Source organism: Talpa europaea, assembly GCF_964194135.1.
Source record: "Talpa europaea genome assembly, chromosome: 9".
Taxonomy (NCBI): domain Eukaryota; kingdom Metazoa; phylum Chordata; class Mammalia; order Eulipotyphla; family Talpidae; genus Talpa; species Talpa europaea.
The window spans coordinates 41,072,756-41,086,900 of NC_140076.1; the positions used below are offsets into that span (position 1 = coordinate 41,072,756).

The 14,145-nt window shown below is 34.8% G+C and overlaps 1 protein-coding gene across 1 annotated transcript in view; it reads left to right on the forward strand.

Annotated features, from left to right (window-relative positions):
- The window catches only part of COL24A1 (collagen type XXIV alpha 1 chain), a gene marked incomplete at both ends in the record, with an annotated part of 264,900 nt that overhangs the window by 87,717 nt on the left and 163,038 nt on the right, over positions 1 to 14,145 (forward strand). The window contains 5 exons of the mRNA XM_084243185.1: positions 509 to 562; positions 641 to 685; positions 928 to 981; positions 1,249 to 1,302; positions 7,382 to 7,435. Of these exons, the coding sequence (XP_084099311.1) occupies positions 509 to 562; positions 641 to 685; positions 928 to 981; positions 1,249 to 1,302; positions 7,382 to 7,435 (261 nt within the window). The remainder of the gene's footprint in view (positions 1 to 508; positions 563 to 640; positions 686 to 927; positions 982 to 1,248; positions 1,303 to 7,381; positions 7,436 to 14,145) is intronic.

Below are 14,145 nucleotides of genomic sequence, written 5' to 3' on the forward strand. Positions count from 1 at the left end.
TAAGTTTATGTTCAAAACTTATAAAAATTTTCTTATCCTGTAAATTTCAAATAATGAAATCAAATCATTGAAATATCTAATACATAGTAACTGTCCAATAAATATTTGCCCAAAAAATGGGTAAAATAAAAATCTTAAGAAGCTCAAATAAAGTGTTTACTGAATACTTCCTGGGAACATGGCACTTAAATATTTCTCCTATCTTCAAATGTTATCTGGTTAGAGAAATAGTTCAAGGTGAATGTCATAGTATTATAGGTGCTCAAAGGAGGGAAGCATCCAGTGGACTAAGCCAGAATGAACAGGCTTCAAGAAATAGGGGATGAAACTCACTAAGTTTGAAAGATCAGTATGCTTTATAAATGTATAGAGAAAAGAACTTGTTGCAGAACAAGGCACATATGGGAGCTTCGTGAAGTGAACTGTTCTACATTAATTAATTTCGCCACATTCTCTTTCTAGTCCCAGAGGAAGCATAATGATGCCTTTGTTTCTTACTGATTTTCAGGGCAGCGTTGGCCTTGTAGGACCAGTCGGGCCTTCTGGAATTCCTGGCCCAATGGTATGTTTCAATTTACGTAATGGACTTTTCCCTTTACATTCTCTCTGATGTCACAGAATCCCATTTTTTCTCTTTTAGGGTCTTTCAGGGAACAAGGGCCAACCTGGAATCAAAGGTGATAAGGTGATTTAAGTATTTACATTATCATAGAGATAGTTTATCATGTTTATTTTTTCTTTTGAGTTAGCACAACTTATCAAATATCTTGTTTTTATTTGTAGGATTTAGCTGTTCTATTTTTTATCAATTTTTTGTGAGAAGTAGGAAAAGTAGAGAAATCCTCTTTGAAAATTTCATATTAGCTTTATGGTCATATTCTGTGTCTGCCATGCTTACATGTCTGTGTGTGAATTTATGCCCTCTAGGGTGACCAAGGCATTGCAGGAGAGCCAGGAGAACCAGGGTATCCTGGAGACAAGGTGACTTTTTTTCCCCCTACATTTTATATCAATACAAAAAAAGCCTGGCAAAAGTGTAAATTCTTTAAAATGAAAGGAGTTCTCATTATTTTAATAATGTATTTTGTTAGATTGTTGTATCAATACGGTTTCATGTCTTGTTTGAAATGGTTTTCTCAATTTCTCTAGGAATACCTCTATGAGTTTTTTAGTAGGTTATAAATTGAGGCGTATCTACATTTTGTGGTATAGTAACTTTTCTCTTTCCTCTGCTATTTTCTCCTTTAGGGTGCTTTTGGTTTTCCAGGACCACCTGGGATGAGAGGGAAGCCAGGATCATTAGTACGTTTGGACTTTTGCTTTCTTCTTCCTCATTAATGGAATATGCACCTTAGCATCAGTCTTGATATATGTTCATATGAGTAGAATTTAAAAAGTAGGATATAAGCTACCAGTGTGACTTTTTCTCTTTTCAGTTTTAGAATATTGGTAATTCTTCAAATTTTCAGCTTATGTTCTGCAGACTATTGGGCCTCCCCTCTGGATCCCTCACCCCAGGCCAATATTAGCATTGGTTGTCAAACTAAGACCCTAACTTCTTAGATCTTTTTTGATCATGTGAGCATTTTTATCCTTTGATGATGATAAAAGGAAATGGAATGACACACTTCTAAGGCCAACACTAGCAATAAATGATGTCAGTATTTTTCTCTTATGCCTTACAATTAATACCTTCAGAAAACTAGAGTCAAATATCGTGTTTATATAAGGCAAACCTTTTAAATGTTTCCATTAATCTTTGATTCAGTTTATATTGATAACATTTATTGGGGCTTGCAGAATCACTAGGCTGAGAAAGAGACTTGGATTCTTATTCCAGCCCTGACACTGACCTGGAGCATTTAATCACCATGTATCCAGTTTGCCGCGCTTAGAATGAGAGACTATATCATGTTTAAGTTTCCTTGTGACTGCATTATTTTCCCCTCTTACTAATACTGCTTAATGTCTTTAAAAAAATGCAGAAAGCCTATTTAACCTTTAACACCACATCTGAAAACCCTAATTTTTTTTCCTGGAAATCACCAGAAACTCTAGTGTGGTTCTAGCATCTAGGCCAGTGATGCTGGGAGCAGGAGATGGTGAAAATGAGGTTTTTACTTTCCCGTTTTTTTACCTTTCTATACTATACTATGCTATATAGTATAGTATATATTACCATACTATACTATACTATATTACCAAAAAAAAGGCAGCAGAGTTGACGTTGGTAGGAGATAGCTGACCATTTCTTGTTTTATCAAATATTTGAAGAGTATGAACTTAAAGCTAAGGATAGGATAGATATTCATGAATGAATATTTGTGAGATGATCTTGTCTTAAGTTTCTCCTTTCATTTCTCTTGTTTATCTTATTAATAGAAAATATTGTAGAAGTGTGATTGGGAAATCTTTTCCTATTTATGTAATGAGATACCTGTTTAATGAAAAACTGCTTGTGGAGGATCAATAACTTAATGAAGAAATAAACTTCCATGCTCAATTACACAAGTTAATTTCTACCTTTTATATAAGTTAGTTCCTACCTTAGACATTCGTTTGCTTCCATGGAAATTCTTCACAGTCACAAGAATTTCTTTCTTGTTTTACTTCTCCTACATTTGTTTTGCTATTATTTAAGAATTCAGTGTCAACAGCATTGTTTCCAAATGGATTTAAGTTGTAACATGAAAGTATATTTTCAATATAAAAGAAAGCCCTGATAAGGTTCTTATATTCTGGAATAGGGAACCTTTTGTTCTGTAAATGTTTAAAAAGAGAAAACTACCAAACTGAAGTTAGGAAATATTCTTTCTAAAGGCAGAGAAAACAGCAAAGCAAACAGTTATTTTTTCTCTCCATTTTATAGCTCTAACATGCTATTATTTGTGGAGGGTTATTTAATCATTACTCAGTTCTAGAAGGTAAAGAAAACTCAGTTTTGATAAAGGAAAATTGACATTCAAGGAAACTTGGAATCAAAGGTATTGAAAATGAAGAATTATTCTGAAAAATAAGATCATTCCACAATTTTTGTTTATAATATCTAGTCGTCAGTCAACTTTTGTGAAAACAAAGTCTTAGGGTGTGTTATTTTTCCCTCTCATATTACAGTTTGTAAATTAAGCTTCTGGTTTGGGTTTTGCCACCAGGTGGCTCTAGTGAGAATCCCATGTATCTCTTCAAGAGAGGTACTTGTCATTTTAAGGATTTTTAAAAAAATATTAACAGAGGTTACTATGAATACTTATAGGCAAACAAATTCAAAAATCTGGAAGAGATGGACAAATTCCTAGAACAGATAATATTCCAAAGCTGGTTAAGAAGAAATAGAGCACCTAAACAGACTAATTACAAGTAGCAGAATTAAAGCAGTAATCAAAACACTCCCCCAAAACAAAAGCCCAGGCCCAGATGGCTTCACAAATGAATTCTACCAAACATTTAGCAATGAATTAGTGCCTATCCTACACAAACTCTTTCAAAAAATTGAAAAAGAAGGAATACTACCAAATACGTTCTATGATGCCAACATTACACTAATACCAAAACCAAACAAAGACTTCACAAAAAAAGAAAATTGCAGGCCAGTCTCCCTAATGAACACTGATGCAAAAATCCTCAACAAAATCCTTGCCGACAGAATCCAACAATGCATCAAAGGAATAATACACAACGATCAAGTGGAATTCATCCCAGGGGCACAAAGATACTTCAACATATGAAAATCCATCAGTGTAATCCAACACATCAACAAAAAGAAAATAAAAACCACATGATCATATCATATCAATAGATGCTGAGAAAGCATTCGACCAAGTCCAACATCCATTTATGATGAAATTCTTGGGATAGAAGGAATATAGCTTAACATGATAAAAGCCATATATGACAAACTCACAGCCAATATTATTCTCAATGGCGAAAAGCTGAAAGCCTTTCCTTTAAGACCAGGAACAAGACAAGGATGTCCTCTCTCACCACTGCTCTTCAATATAATACTGGAGGTCCTAGCCAGAGCAATAAGAAAAGAGATAGACATACAAGGAATCCAAATAGGGAAAGAAGAAGTAAAACTATCACTATTTACAGATAATATGATAATATACATAGAGAACCCTAAAAGCTCCAAAGAAAAACTAGTCAAAATAACCAGTTTAGTAAAGTAGCAGAATACAAAATTAACACACAAAAATCAGTAGGCTTCCTATACACAATTAATCAGAAGGAGAAATCAAGAAAACCATCCCTTTTATAATTGAAACAAAAAAAATCAGGGGCCTCCCTGGCGGCGCAGGCAGTTGAGCGCAGTACTATGAAACTGTCCACAGCCTCTGCAGTGCCAGTTTGATCCCCGCCGGTCTCAGAGCAAACCACATGGCGAGCAGACTTCTGCTGTCTCACCCACTGCTCCCCTCAGCAGTGTATTTCATCAGTCTGCCTGTTATGTTCCCTGCTCTGTCTCTGGTGAATCCTCTCATCCTCCCACGTATTTGGCCTGTACCCCAGTTCTTGTATAAATAAATCTTTCAAAAAAATCAAATTCTTGGAAATAAACCTAACAAAAGACGTGAGGATCTATACAAAGAAAATTATAAAACACTGTTAAAAGAAATAGAAGAAGACATAAAGAAATGGAAAGACATCCCTTGTTCATGGATTGGAAGAATTAACATTATTAAAATGGCCATCCTACCAAAAGCAATATACAGATTCAACACTATTCCAATAAAAATCTCAATGACATTCTTCAAAGAAATAGAACAAATACTGATGAAATTCATAATGGAACCGCAAAAAACAAAACAAGAATAACCAAAGCCCTACTGATGAAAACAAAGAAGAAAGGAGGTATCACACTTCCAAACTTCAAGCTATAATAGAAAGCAATAATAATTAAAACAGTTGGGTATTGGGGAAAAAACAGACACACAGACCAATGGAACTGAATAGAGAGCCCAGAAATAAAGCCACACTTATATGGACAACTAATCTGTGACAAAGGAGCAAAGAATATGCAATGGAACATGGACAGTTTGTTCAATAAATGGTGCTGGGAAAACTGGACCACCACAAAAAATGAAACTAGACCACTACCTCTCACAATGCACAAAAATCAACTCAATGGATAAAAGACCTGGACATAAGATCTGAAGCCATAAAATATATAGAAGAACATATAGGTGAAACACTACAAAGCATACATCTCTAACATCTTTAAAGACTCATCACCCGAAGCAAAGAAAGTCAAGGAAAAGATAAACACCTGGGATTATATCAAACTGAAAAAAGCTTCTGTACAGCAAAAGAGACATTACCAAAATAGAGCGATACCCCACTGATTGGGAAAAAATTTTTGCACTCCATACAACTAATAAGGGACTGATCACAAAGGTATACAAAGAACTCATACTACTCAACAAAAACAAAGTAAACAATCCAGTCAAGAAATGGGCAGAAGAACTCAAAAGACATTTCTCCAAAGAGGAAATGCAAATGGCCAACAGGCATATGAAAAAATGTTCAACATCCCTTATCAGGGAAATGCAAATCAAAATCATATTGAGATACCACCTTACACCAGTAAGAATGGCACATATTAAAAAAAAACTAGCAACAAAAAATGTTGGTGAGGATATGGTGAAAAAGGAACTCTCCTACATTGCTGGTGGGAGTGCAAACTGGTCCAACCACTGTTGAAAGCTGTGTGGAGGTTCCTGGAACTACTAAAAATGAAGCTACCATATGACCCAGCAATTCTACTCCTAGGGATCTACCCAAAGGACACCTGCACCCCTATGTTTATTGCAGCACTGTTTACAATAGGTAAAACCTGGAAACAACCCAAATGCCCAAAAGTAGATAAACTCATGCCATTTGCAGCAATGTGGATGGAGCTAGAAGGAATTATACTCAGTGAAATAAGCCAAAAGGAAAAAGAAAAATATTAAATGGTTTCACTTATAGCAGGAATATAGGGGAACCAAATAAGACATCAGTGTAAAAAAATAATAACAGTACAAAACACAACAAGGAAAAAACAATTATAAGTCAGACATCCTGCAGGGGAGGAGGAGGGGAAGGGATCAGAAAGAGGGAGGGAGAAGCACAGCGGACTGAGATGATGGTGCACAGGTGCATTGGTGAAGGAAACTCTATGGGGACTACACCTGAGGGGGTGGGAGGAAGCAAATATTGTTTAAAAATGAACAATGATGTAAAAATAAATAAAAAATATTAACAAGGATGTAAAACAGTGGTGCTTCATTAAAAATGAAAAAAGTATATATAAAAATGGTGAAATGTATTATAGCAATGAGTCAGTAAATAAAAGAATGACATTTCCAGATCAGAAAAAAATATTTGAGTCCTCTAGATACTATGAGGGACTACAGTGTTTGTTTTGTTACAAGAAGAAAACTTGAATGAACATTTGCATAATATTTTATTCTCTCTGCATTTGATTGCACTAGTTGTATCCTGTTTTATGGTCAGATATTCAAACATATTAGAAGGGATTTTGTGCTTAGTGGTATCTCTGTTCTGGGAATGTGGATAAATCCATATGGTATCTTGTAATTTTATGTAATATGAGGCCTATTTAAATCGAATCTGAAACTCCATAGAAATTTAATATAACAGAAAAAATCAATAGTTTTTTTTTTTTCCATTGGACGTAACCATCTGATGGACCTTGTGAGATGTTTGTCTTGCTAAACATTTTTTAAGTGTGGTAGACTTCTTAATACTCTTTTTTTTAATAATAAATTTTATTTTCATATTCCCCATACAGTTGCAACCCCCCCTTTCTGATCCCAATCCCTCCCCTCCCGCCCCACACCCCCCCAAAAGTGTCTCTGTTTCATAGTTTCTTGTTGATTCTGAAAATCAATAGTTTTTCACTGGGACTCTGGTTATTTTGAAACCAATTCCTCATGTAGAGTTTCTTTCTTTTGAATCAAATTTTATTCTATCTCTGGGGAACACACACATTATTTTTCTTGATTTGAGCACTAACCTCTCCAAATATCCCTTAAAAAACTTAAATATGCATTGTGTTTGTTTACATTTTCTTAAAGTTTTCCAATGATGGTAACAAGTCTTTCTAAAAAGTCATTACAACTTTGTTTGACATAATCTATTGAGTTTCTTTTGTTGTAAAGTCATTACAACTTTGTTTTTGCTTACCATATGTCTATTTTCTTCTAACAGTTTATTAAATTGTTATTTATTATTAAATTTTTTAAATTAACATTTAAATTGTTATTAAATGAAGTCTCCAACTTATTAATTTTTATTAAATTATTAAAATAATTTTAAAATTAATATTTATACTGTATTTATTAAATTAATATTTATACTTTGACTTTCCCTATTTTAGGGCCAAGTAGGTGACCCAGGACCTCAAGGACCACCTGGCCCTCCAGGACCAGAGGTAAAATGTTGGTGGAAAGATAATAAATTTGACGGAAGTCATAAAAATTAGCAATGATTCGTAATACATGTTTTTACATAGTAGGCTTAAAAAGATTACCTTTAAAAATTTGTATCTTTGTAAATAGTTTATTTTCTTCTGTTAAGAGGTATGTCACAGCGATCCCAAGGAAATGGAAAAGGTATCGCTACATTAAAGTTCAAGAAGATCTCAGCTAATTATTTATTTGTTCTTCACAACAATTATTAATACATACTTGGGGCTTGTAATCAAATTTTAAGACATGAGCACTACTGAGTTTTTAATGCAAAATACTTCCAGTTTTTGCTATTGTACATACATCCTTTGGATTTCGTATTCTAGAATACATAGTTAAATTTGAGTATATCAAATTTGCTTGTATATTATCAGAAATTTTCACTTTGGCTTAATTTTTTTGGAGCAAGGCTCATAGAATATATACCTCTGAGATGAAATATTTAAGGTTTTAAAGAATTTATTGGAGTCAAAATAAAATTCCTGAAGCTCATTCTACTGCAGAAAATATAAGCCAATCTAAATACATATGTACCCATACACATCTAATTCAGAGATGCAGCAGTAAAGCTGAGAAAGTGAATTTGGCCTCAGAATAAATAAGTCAGAGTAAGAAAGCAGCCCCCACTGTGTGAGAGCAGCAGTTTCTAGAGGTAACACTGTCCTTCTGGTGTCTCCCTCTCTGTAAACCACACCATTTCCTTGCTCCACAACTGTCTCTCAGGTTTGGCAGATTTATTTGGCAAATGCTGATTCTTATTATCTAATTTAAAAACACTTTAGGTATTGATGGTTGAAAAAACTAAAATACTGAATTGTGCCTAGTTTATAAGAAGGAGCTGTTGGGAGGTAAAATAGAGCAATATATTGATGTCATGCTGGGAAGAAGAAAATGTTTTGAGTAATTAAAACAATTATCATACACTAAAGTAGTAATTAACAGATTCATATATGTTTATCTCTTTTATGAGTCTATATTCTTTTAATCATTTTCATGAAAACCATCCTAGACTGAATCTTATTTATCTATTTTTCATACTGAGGATACAGAACCTAATTGATCTTTTATTATCTTTAAAGGTTACCACTATGAATATGAATAATCCTATTATAACTTTAGTTACAGATGGTATGTGAGTTAGGAAGAACTGTGTCACCTTTCTATCAGTGGGTTTTAGAACTTTTTACTGTTTTCATAAAGCCAGTTTGAGATGCATAGCCTTGTTTTTACTTACGGTCTTAGAAAGATGTTTTTTCTCTTGACTTTGCTATTTTATGACTTGCCATCACTATTCAAAACATTGTCTCATTGTCTTTGATTTCTATACAACTAGTATAAGATATAAAATTCTGAGCTCTAATTTTGTCACACTGTGTCCATTCTTCTTTAACTACATTAAATTTTGGGCAGAAACTAAAGATTTAGCCTGTATTTGCCCTAGTTGGTGTCAGTCTATACTGAAAATGGAGTATAACCCAAAGATTGTAATTTCTGGATCATAAGAAAGTAATACATAGGTGATGATCTCTGAGGCAACACTTAGCCAAATCTTAACATTAGGCTTTTAATAGAATTTCAATTTTAAGACTTGAAAGTTTAATTTAGAATTTATCCTATAGGCAGTGATCAAAGATTTTTTTAAGAAGAAACAATTCTGTGTTTATATTGAGGTAACATCGGTTTGCAACTCTTTATATGGTTAAGAGTTATGGGATCACACCCTTCAAGTGCTAATGTAACACACCCACCACCAAAATCAAAGATTTTTAAGCAAACTTGTGTTTTTGTTATATGCATGGTATAGAAGGAGAAAGGATAAAGGAGAGTGAGGGTTTGCCTGACAAATTAAAGTCTATTTAGGAGGATAATGCAAGACCAGAGGATTAATGATTAGGAGTGTAAGAAAAAAGAGGAAAGCATGGATTAAAGAAATAATTAGGAAATATAATTCATGACACTTGAATTTTTTGGTTTAGTTCATTCTGTTTATGAAAAAAGGAATAAAAGACAATTTTGATATTTCTTGGTGGAACAGCTTGGTAGACTGTAGGTCACCATTCTAAAAATAATAAAAGAGGAGACAGAGGAAATATTCACGGTGACTGGATATAATGCTTTGATTTTGAATTTGTTAATCCTGTAGGACAAACAGGACATTGGTTTCATGAGTGTATGGGAAACTGTAGACCTGAAACTCAGGGTAGGTTATGGATACATATATGTATAGTGGAAACAATTGTAACAGGTGTGTGCTAATGCATATGCTTGTTTTGTTTGTTAATGGGCAGATGTCAATTTTCTTTTTATTTTAAAGATTTATTTATTTATTTATACAAGCACTGGGTATAGTCAGAAGTGTAGGAGGGTGAGAGAATTCAGAGCCAGAGTGGGGAACAGAACAGGCAGGCTGACGAAGAAATACACTGCTGAGGGGAGCAGCAGGGGCAGGAGAGGTCTGTAGGCCATGTGGGACCCTCGCCTGGTGGCCGGGGATCCAACCAGCTCTGCAGATTTTTTCTTTCATAAAAGGACATACACTATAGATACCCTCTTGCAGTTGAATTTTTTTTCAAACTTACAAACATACCCTGATAATTACAGCAGGATAGTTCATAGAGGTCTTCACCTTTCACTGTTTTAGCTGCATAGTATCCCATTGTGTGTTTATATCATTGTTCATCCACTTTCTCTCCCCTGTAAGGAAAAAACCTTTCCAGTATTTTGAAATTATAAGCACTGCTGCAACTTAAACTCCTAGAGTTGGAATTTCTGGATTAAAAAAAGTGTATTTCATTCTGTAAGATATTGCTAAATTCTTCTCCAAAAGAATTGTACAATTTGTATTCCTATCAGTATTTCTCTGAGTATATTTCTCTAATTATGAGTGAAATTGAACAATTTTTCATATGTTTCATATGTTTAAGATATGTTTTTGTCTTTCTTGTGAAAAGTCTGTTTCTATCTTTTCTCCATTTTTTAAAATGAATGTTGTGATATATATGTAGTTATCTTATTTTCTCAATGGCTCTCAATTGTCCCATTCGTTAAGCCATTCGTTAAGCAAGCTATCTTTGCTTCACTCATTTTAAAATACCACCTCTATCATATACTAAATTTCCATGCTGCTTCAGTCTCCATCTGCATTTTGTTTCTACGCCACTTCTATGATTGCCTATTCTTTCACTGGTATAACATGAAAGCTTTATAGTATGTTTTTAAAAATAAGTGACAAATACAATTGTGCATATTTCATTATATAACATAATGATTTGATATATAATAGTGGAATGTTTATTGAGCTGAAGATAATACAGTCATCCACTAAGATAGTGATAAGAATTGAGAATTTGTGCCCTTTGTGCCCTTTGACCTATATCACTCCATTTCACACTTTCCACAACCCTTACAACCACCATTCTATTCTGTTTCCATGGACTGGACCTGGACCTTTTTTTTTTTTTTTTTGGTCCCACATAAAAATTATAACATATAGCATTTGTCTTTCTCTGCTTGATTTAATTCATTTAGCATAATGCCCTCAAAGTTCATAGGTGTTGTCAAAAATTGCAGAATTTCCTTCTTTCTGGCTGACTAATATTCCATTGTATGTATAATGCAGTATATATACATATACATATCCCACATTTTCTTTACATATTCCTATGTTCACAGACATTTAGTTTGTTCCCATATATTGGCTATAATGAATAGTAAACATAGGTTTACTGATAGCTCTTTGAGATGTTGATTTAAATTCCTTTAGATGTATACATTGAAGGGGAATAGTTGTATCATTTTTTTTTATTTTTTATTTATTTATTTATTTATTTTTAAGATTTATTTATTTATTTATACAAACACTGGGTACAGTCAGAAGCACGGGAGGGTGAGAGAATTCACCAGAGCCAGAGCGGGGAGCAGAGCAGGCAGAAGGACCGAAGTACACTGCTGAGGGGAGCAGCGGGCGGCAGGAGAGGTCTGCGCACCATGTGGGACGCTCCTCAGGTGGCCGGGGAGCAGCCGGGGATCGAACCGGCGCTGCAGAGGCTGCGGGCAGCTTCGCAACCCAGCGCTCAACCGCTGCGCCACCTGGGAGGCCCAGTTGTATTATTTTGTGATTCAAATTTCAATCTTTTGAGAAGCTAGCACATTGTTTCCCATTATGTCTATACCAGTTTGTCATTTCTACTAACAATATATAAGAGCTTCCTTTCCTCCACATCACCAGTATTTGTTATCTGTTATCTTTTTTTTTTTTCAAAGAGGCATGTATGTATTTATTTATTTGTTTGTTTGTTTGTACATGCACTGGGTACAGTCAGAAGCGCGGGAGGGTGAGAGAATTTACCAGAGCGGGGAGCAGAGCAGGCAGGAGGACCGAAGTACACTGCTGAGGGGAGCAGCAGGCGGCAGGAGAGGTCTGCGCGCCATGTGGGACCCTCCTCCAGTGGCCTGGGAGCAGCGGGGATCGATCCGGCGTCGCAGAGGCTGCGGGCAGCTTCACAACCCAGTGCTCAACCGCTGCGCCACCGGGGAGGCCCTCTGTTATCTTTTTGATAACAGCCATTCTAACATGTGAGATGCTATCCCATTGTGTTTTTTTAAAAAGATTTATTAATTTATGCATATAAGAACTGGGGTACAGGCCAGAGGTAGGGGGGGGTAAGAGGATTCACCAGAGACAGAGTGGGGAGCACAACACGTGGATCCACTGAAATACAGTTCTGAGGGGAGCAGCAGGCAGACAGGAGAGGTCTGCTGCACCATGTAGGTAAGCTCCCTGGCTAGGTCATACTCATGCTGCAGTGGCTGCGCATAGCTTCGTAGTGCTGTGCTTAACCCCTTGCACCACCAGTGAGGCCCCCATTGTGGTTTTGATTTGCATTTCCCTGACAGTGATGTTGAGCGACTTTTCCTTTATCTACTGAACATTTGTATGTCTTTTTTGGAAAAATGTCTATTCTTTGTCCATTTTAAAATTAGATTCTTTGTTATTCTGCTGTTGACATGTTTGAGTTATTCACATATTTTGGAGAACAGTCCGTTATCAGATATATGTTTTATGCATATTTTCTGTCATTGTATAGGTTACCTTTCAATTTATTGATTGTTTCCTTTACTATGCAGAAACTCTAGATTGACATAGTGCTACTTAATCATTTCAGCTTTTGCCTGTGCTTTTGAAGGTCCAGATCTCTTCAGACTGTATTACTATTATGATGACAGAAGCAGAAGAACCCAGAAAAACTAGTTAATATTGTTATCCAGTCCATGTGATTGCAAACTGTTTTTGATTTTTTAATTACAAAGGAAAAGAGTATGTTTGCCAAATCAGTGACTACATCTCTCATGTGGAAGGCCCTAGTAATCTACTTTAATAATAACACTACATAGCAAAACAGCAGTTGGAGAAGGTCTCCAGTAATTCTCTAGAATCCAGCTGGTTTCCATAGGGGCGAGCATGGTGAATTAAGCAGTGGTCTGAGAGAGACCGCCACCCATACATATTTTATATCTTGAATGGGAGCACTAATCTTTTACATTCTCTCCACATGTAAGTAATTTATCCTCAGAATCCAAAGGTCTACCTAATTTTAGAAGTATTGTTGCCCTTGAGGCTCCTCTTTAGACAATCTGTCTATCAATTTTCAGCACATCTTTAAAAGATACATATATATATGAATAAATCACTTTTATATATTATAAATATATATATATGAATCACTAAAATGCTAAGGTACATTAGACTAGGTTCTGACTTCAAGGAACTAATACTCAAAAAAATCAATTTTCAGTTCAAAGTGTATCTGTTTTTCCTTAGACATCAAGAATGTTAGGTTTGGAAGAAATAAGTTAAAAATCATCTCATTCTCTGAATGTCTAGAAGTAGCGAGTCTTCAAAAATCATGAGTAGAGTAGTCAAAGAATTTATTTCCTGAGGCTCCTGGTTTCTCCTTTCTATTTTATTTCCCTCTTGGGAATGAGTTCTGTTCATCCTTTTAAGCCAGTGTTTTTTCCTTTTCTTTCATAATGTACTTTCTCATCAAAGTGTATTTTTAGAGAAAGACAATATATATTTTACTCCAAGATTAATAGTTAATGGCAATATAATTATTTCTCAAGAATATTTGTATTTCAAAAGCAAACAGAAACCTACAACTAATACAATGACACTTGAATTGTAGAATTTGGGTATCATTAATGAGTGAAGGAATATTTGTGGGTGATTGAAGATTTTTGATTGCTGGTCAAATTGATCATACCAACAAGTGATCATCTGAACTACCAACCAGACAGGACAAGACTGACTAATATTGCTGGCTAGTCAAATAAGACTTGATAAGAGTTGGTGAAAGCCATACACTGAAGTTTTTGTTGTAAATGGTGAATTACTGGGTTGACTAGAAACCTGCATTATTAAAGACCAACTGAACAAGTAACTCTTCCAAATAATTCAAAATTTATTTCTTGCTTCTTAATCCTAAGCAAATTACTAAAGTGCCTAAAAAACGAAGTAAATCTATCTGTACATCCTCACTGATTTGTAAATATTTGAGGTGTCCAAGATAAAACAACGCTTACTTTAAAACATCTGATTTAAATTTTTTCCATACTTGTTATGTGTCTGCTTTTAATAAAAGCATGTGGAAAATGTTTTAAAGGAATCTTTTAT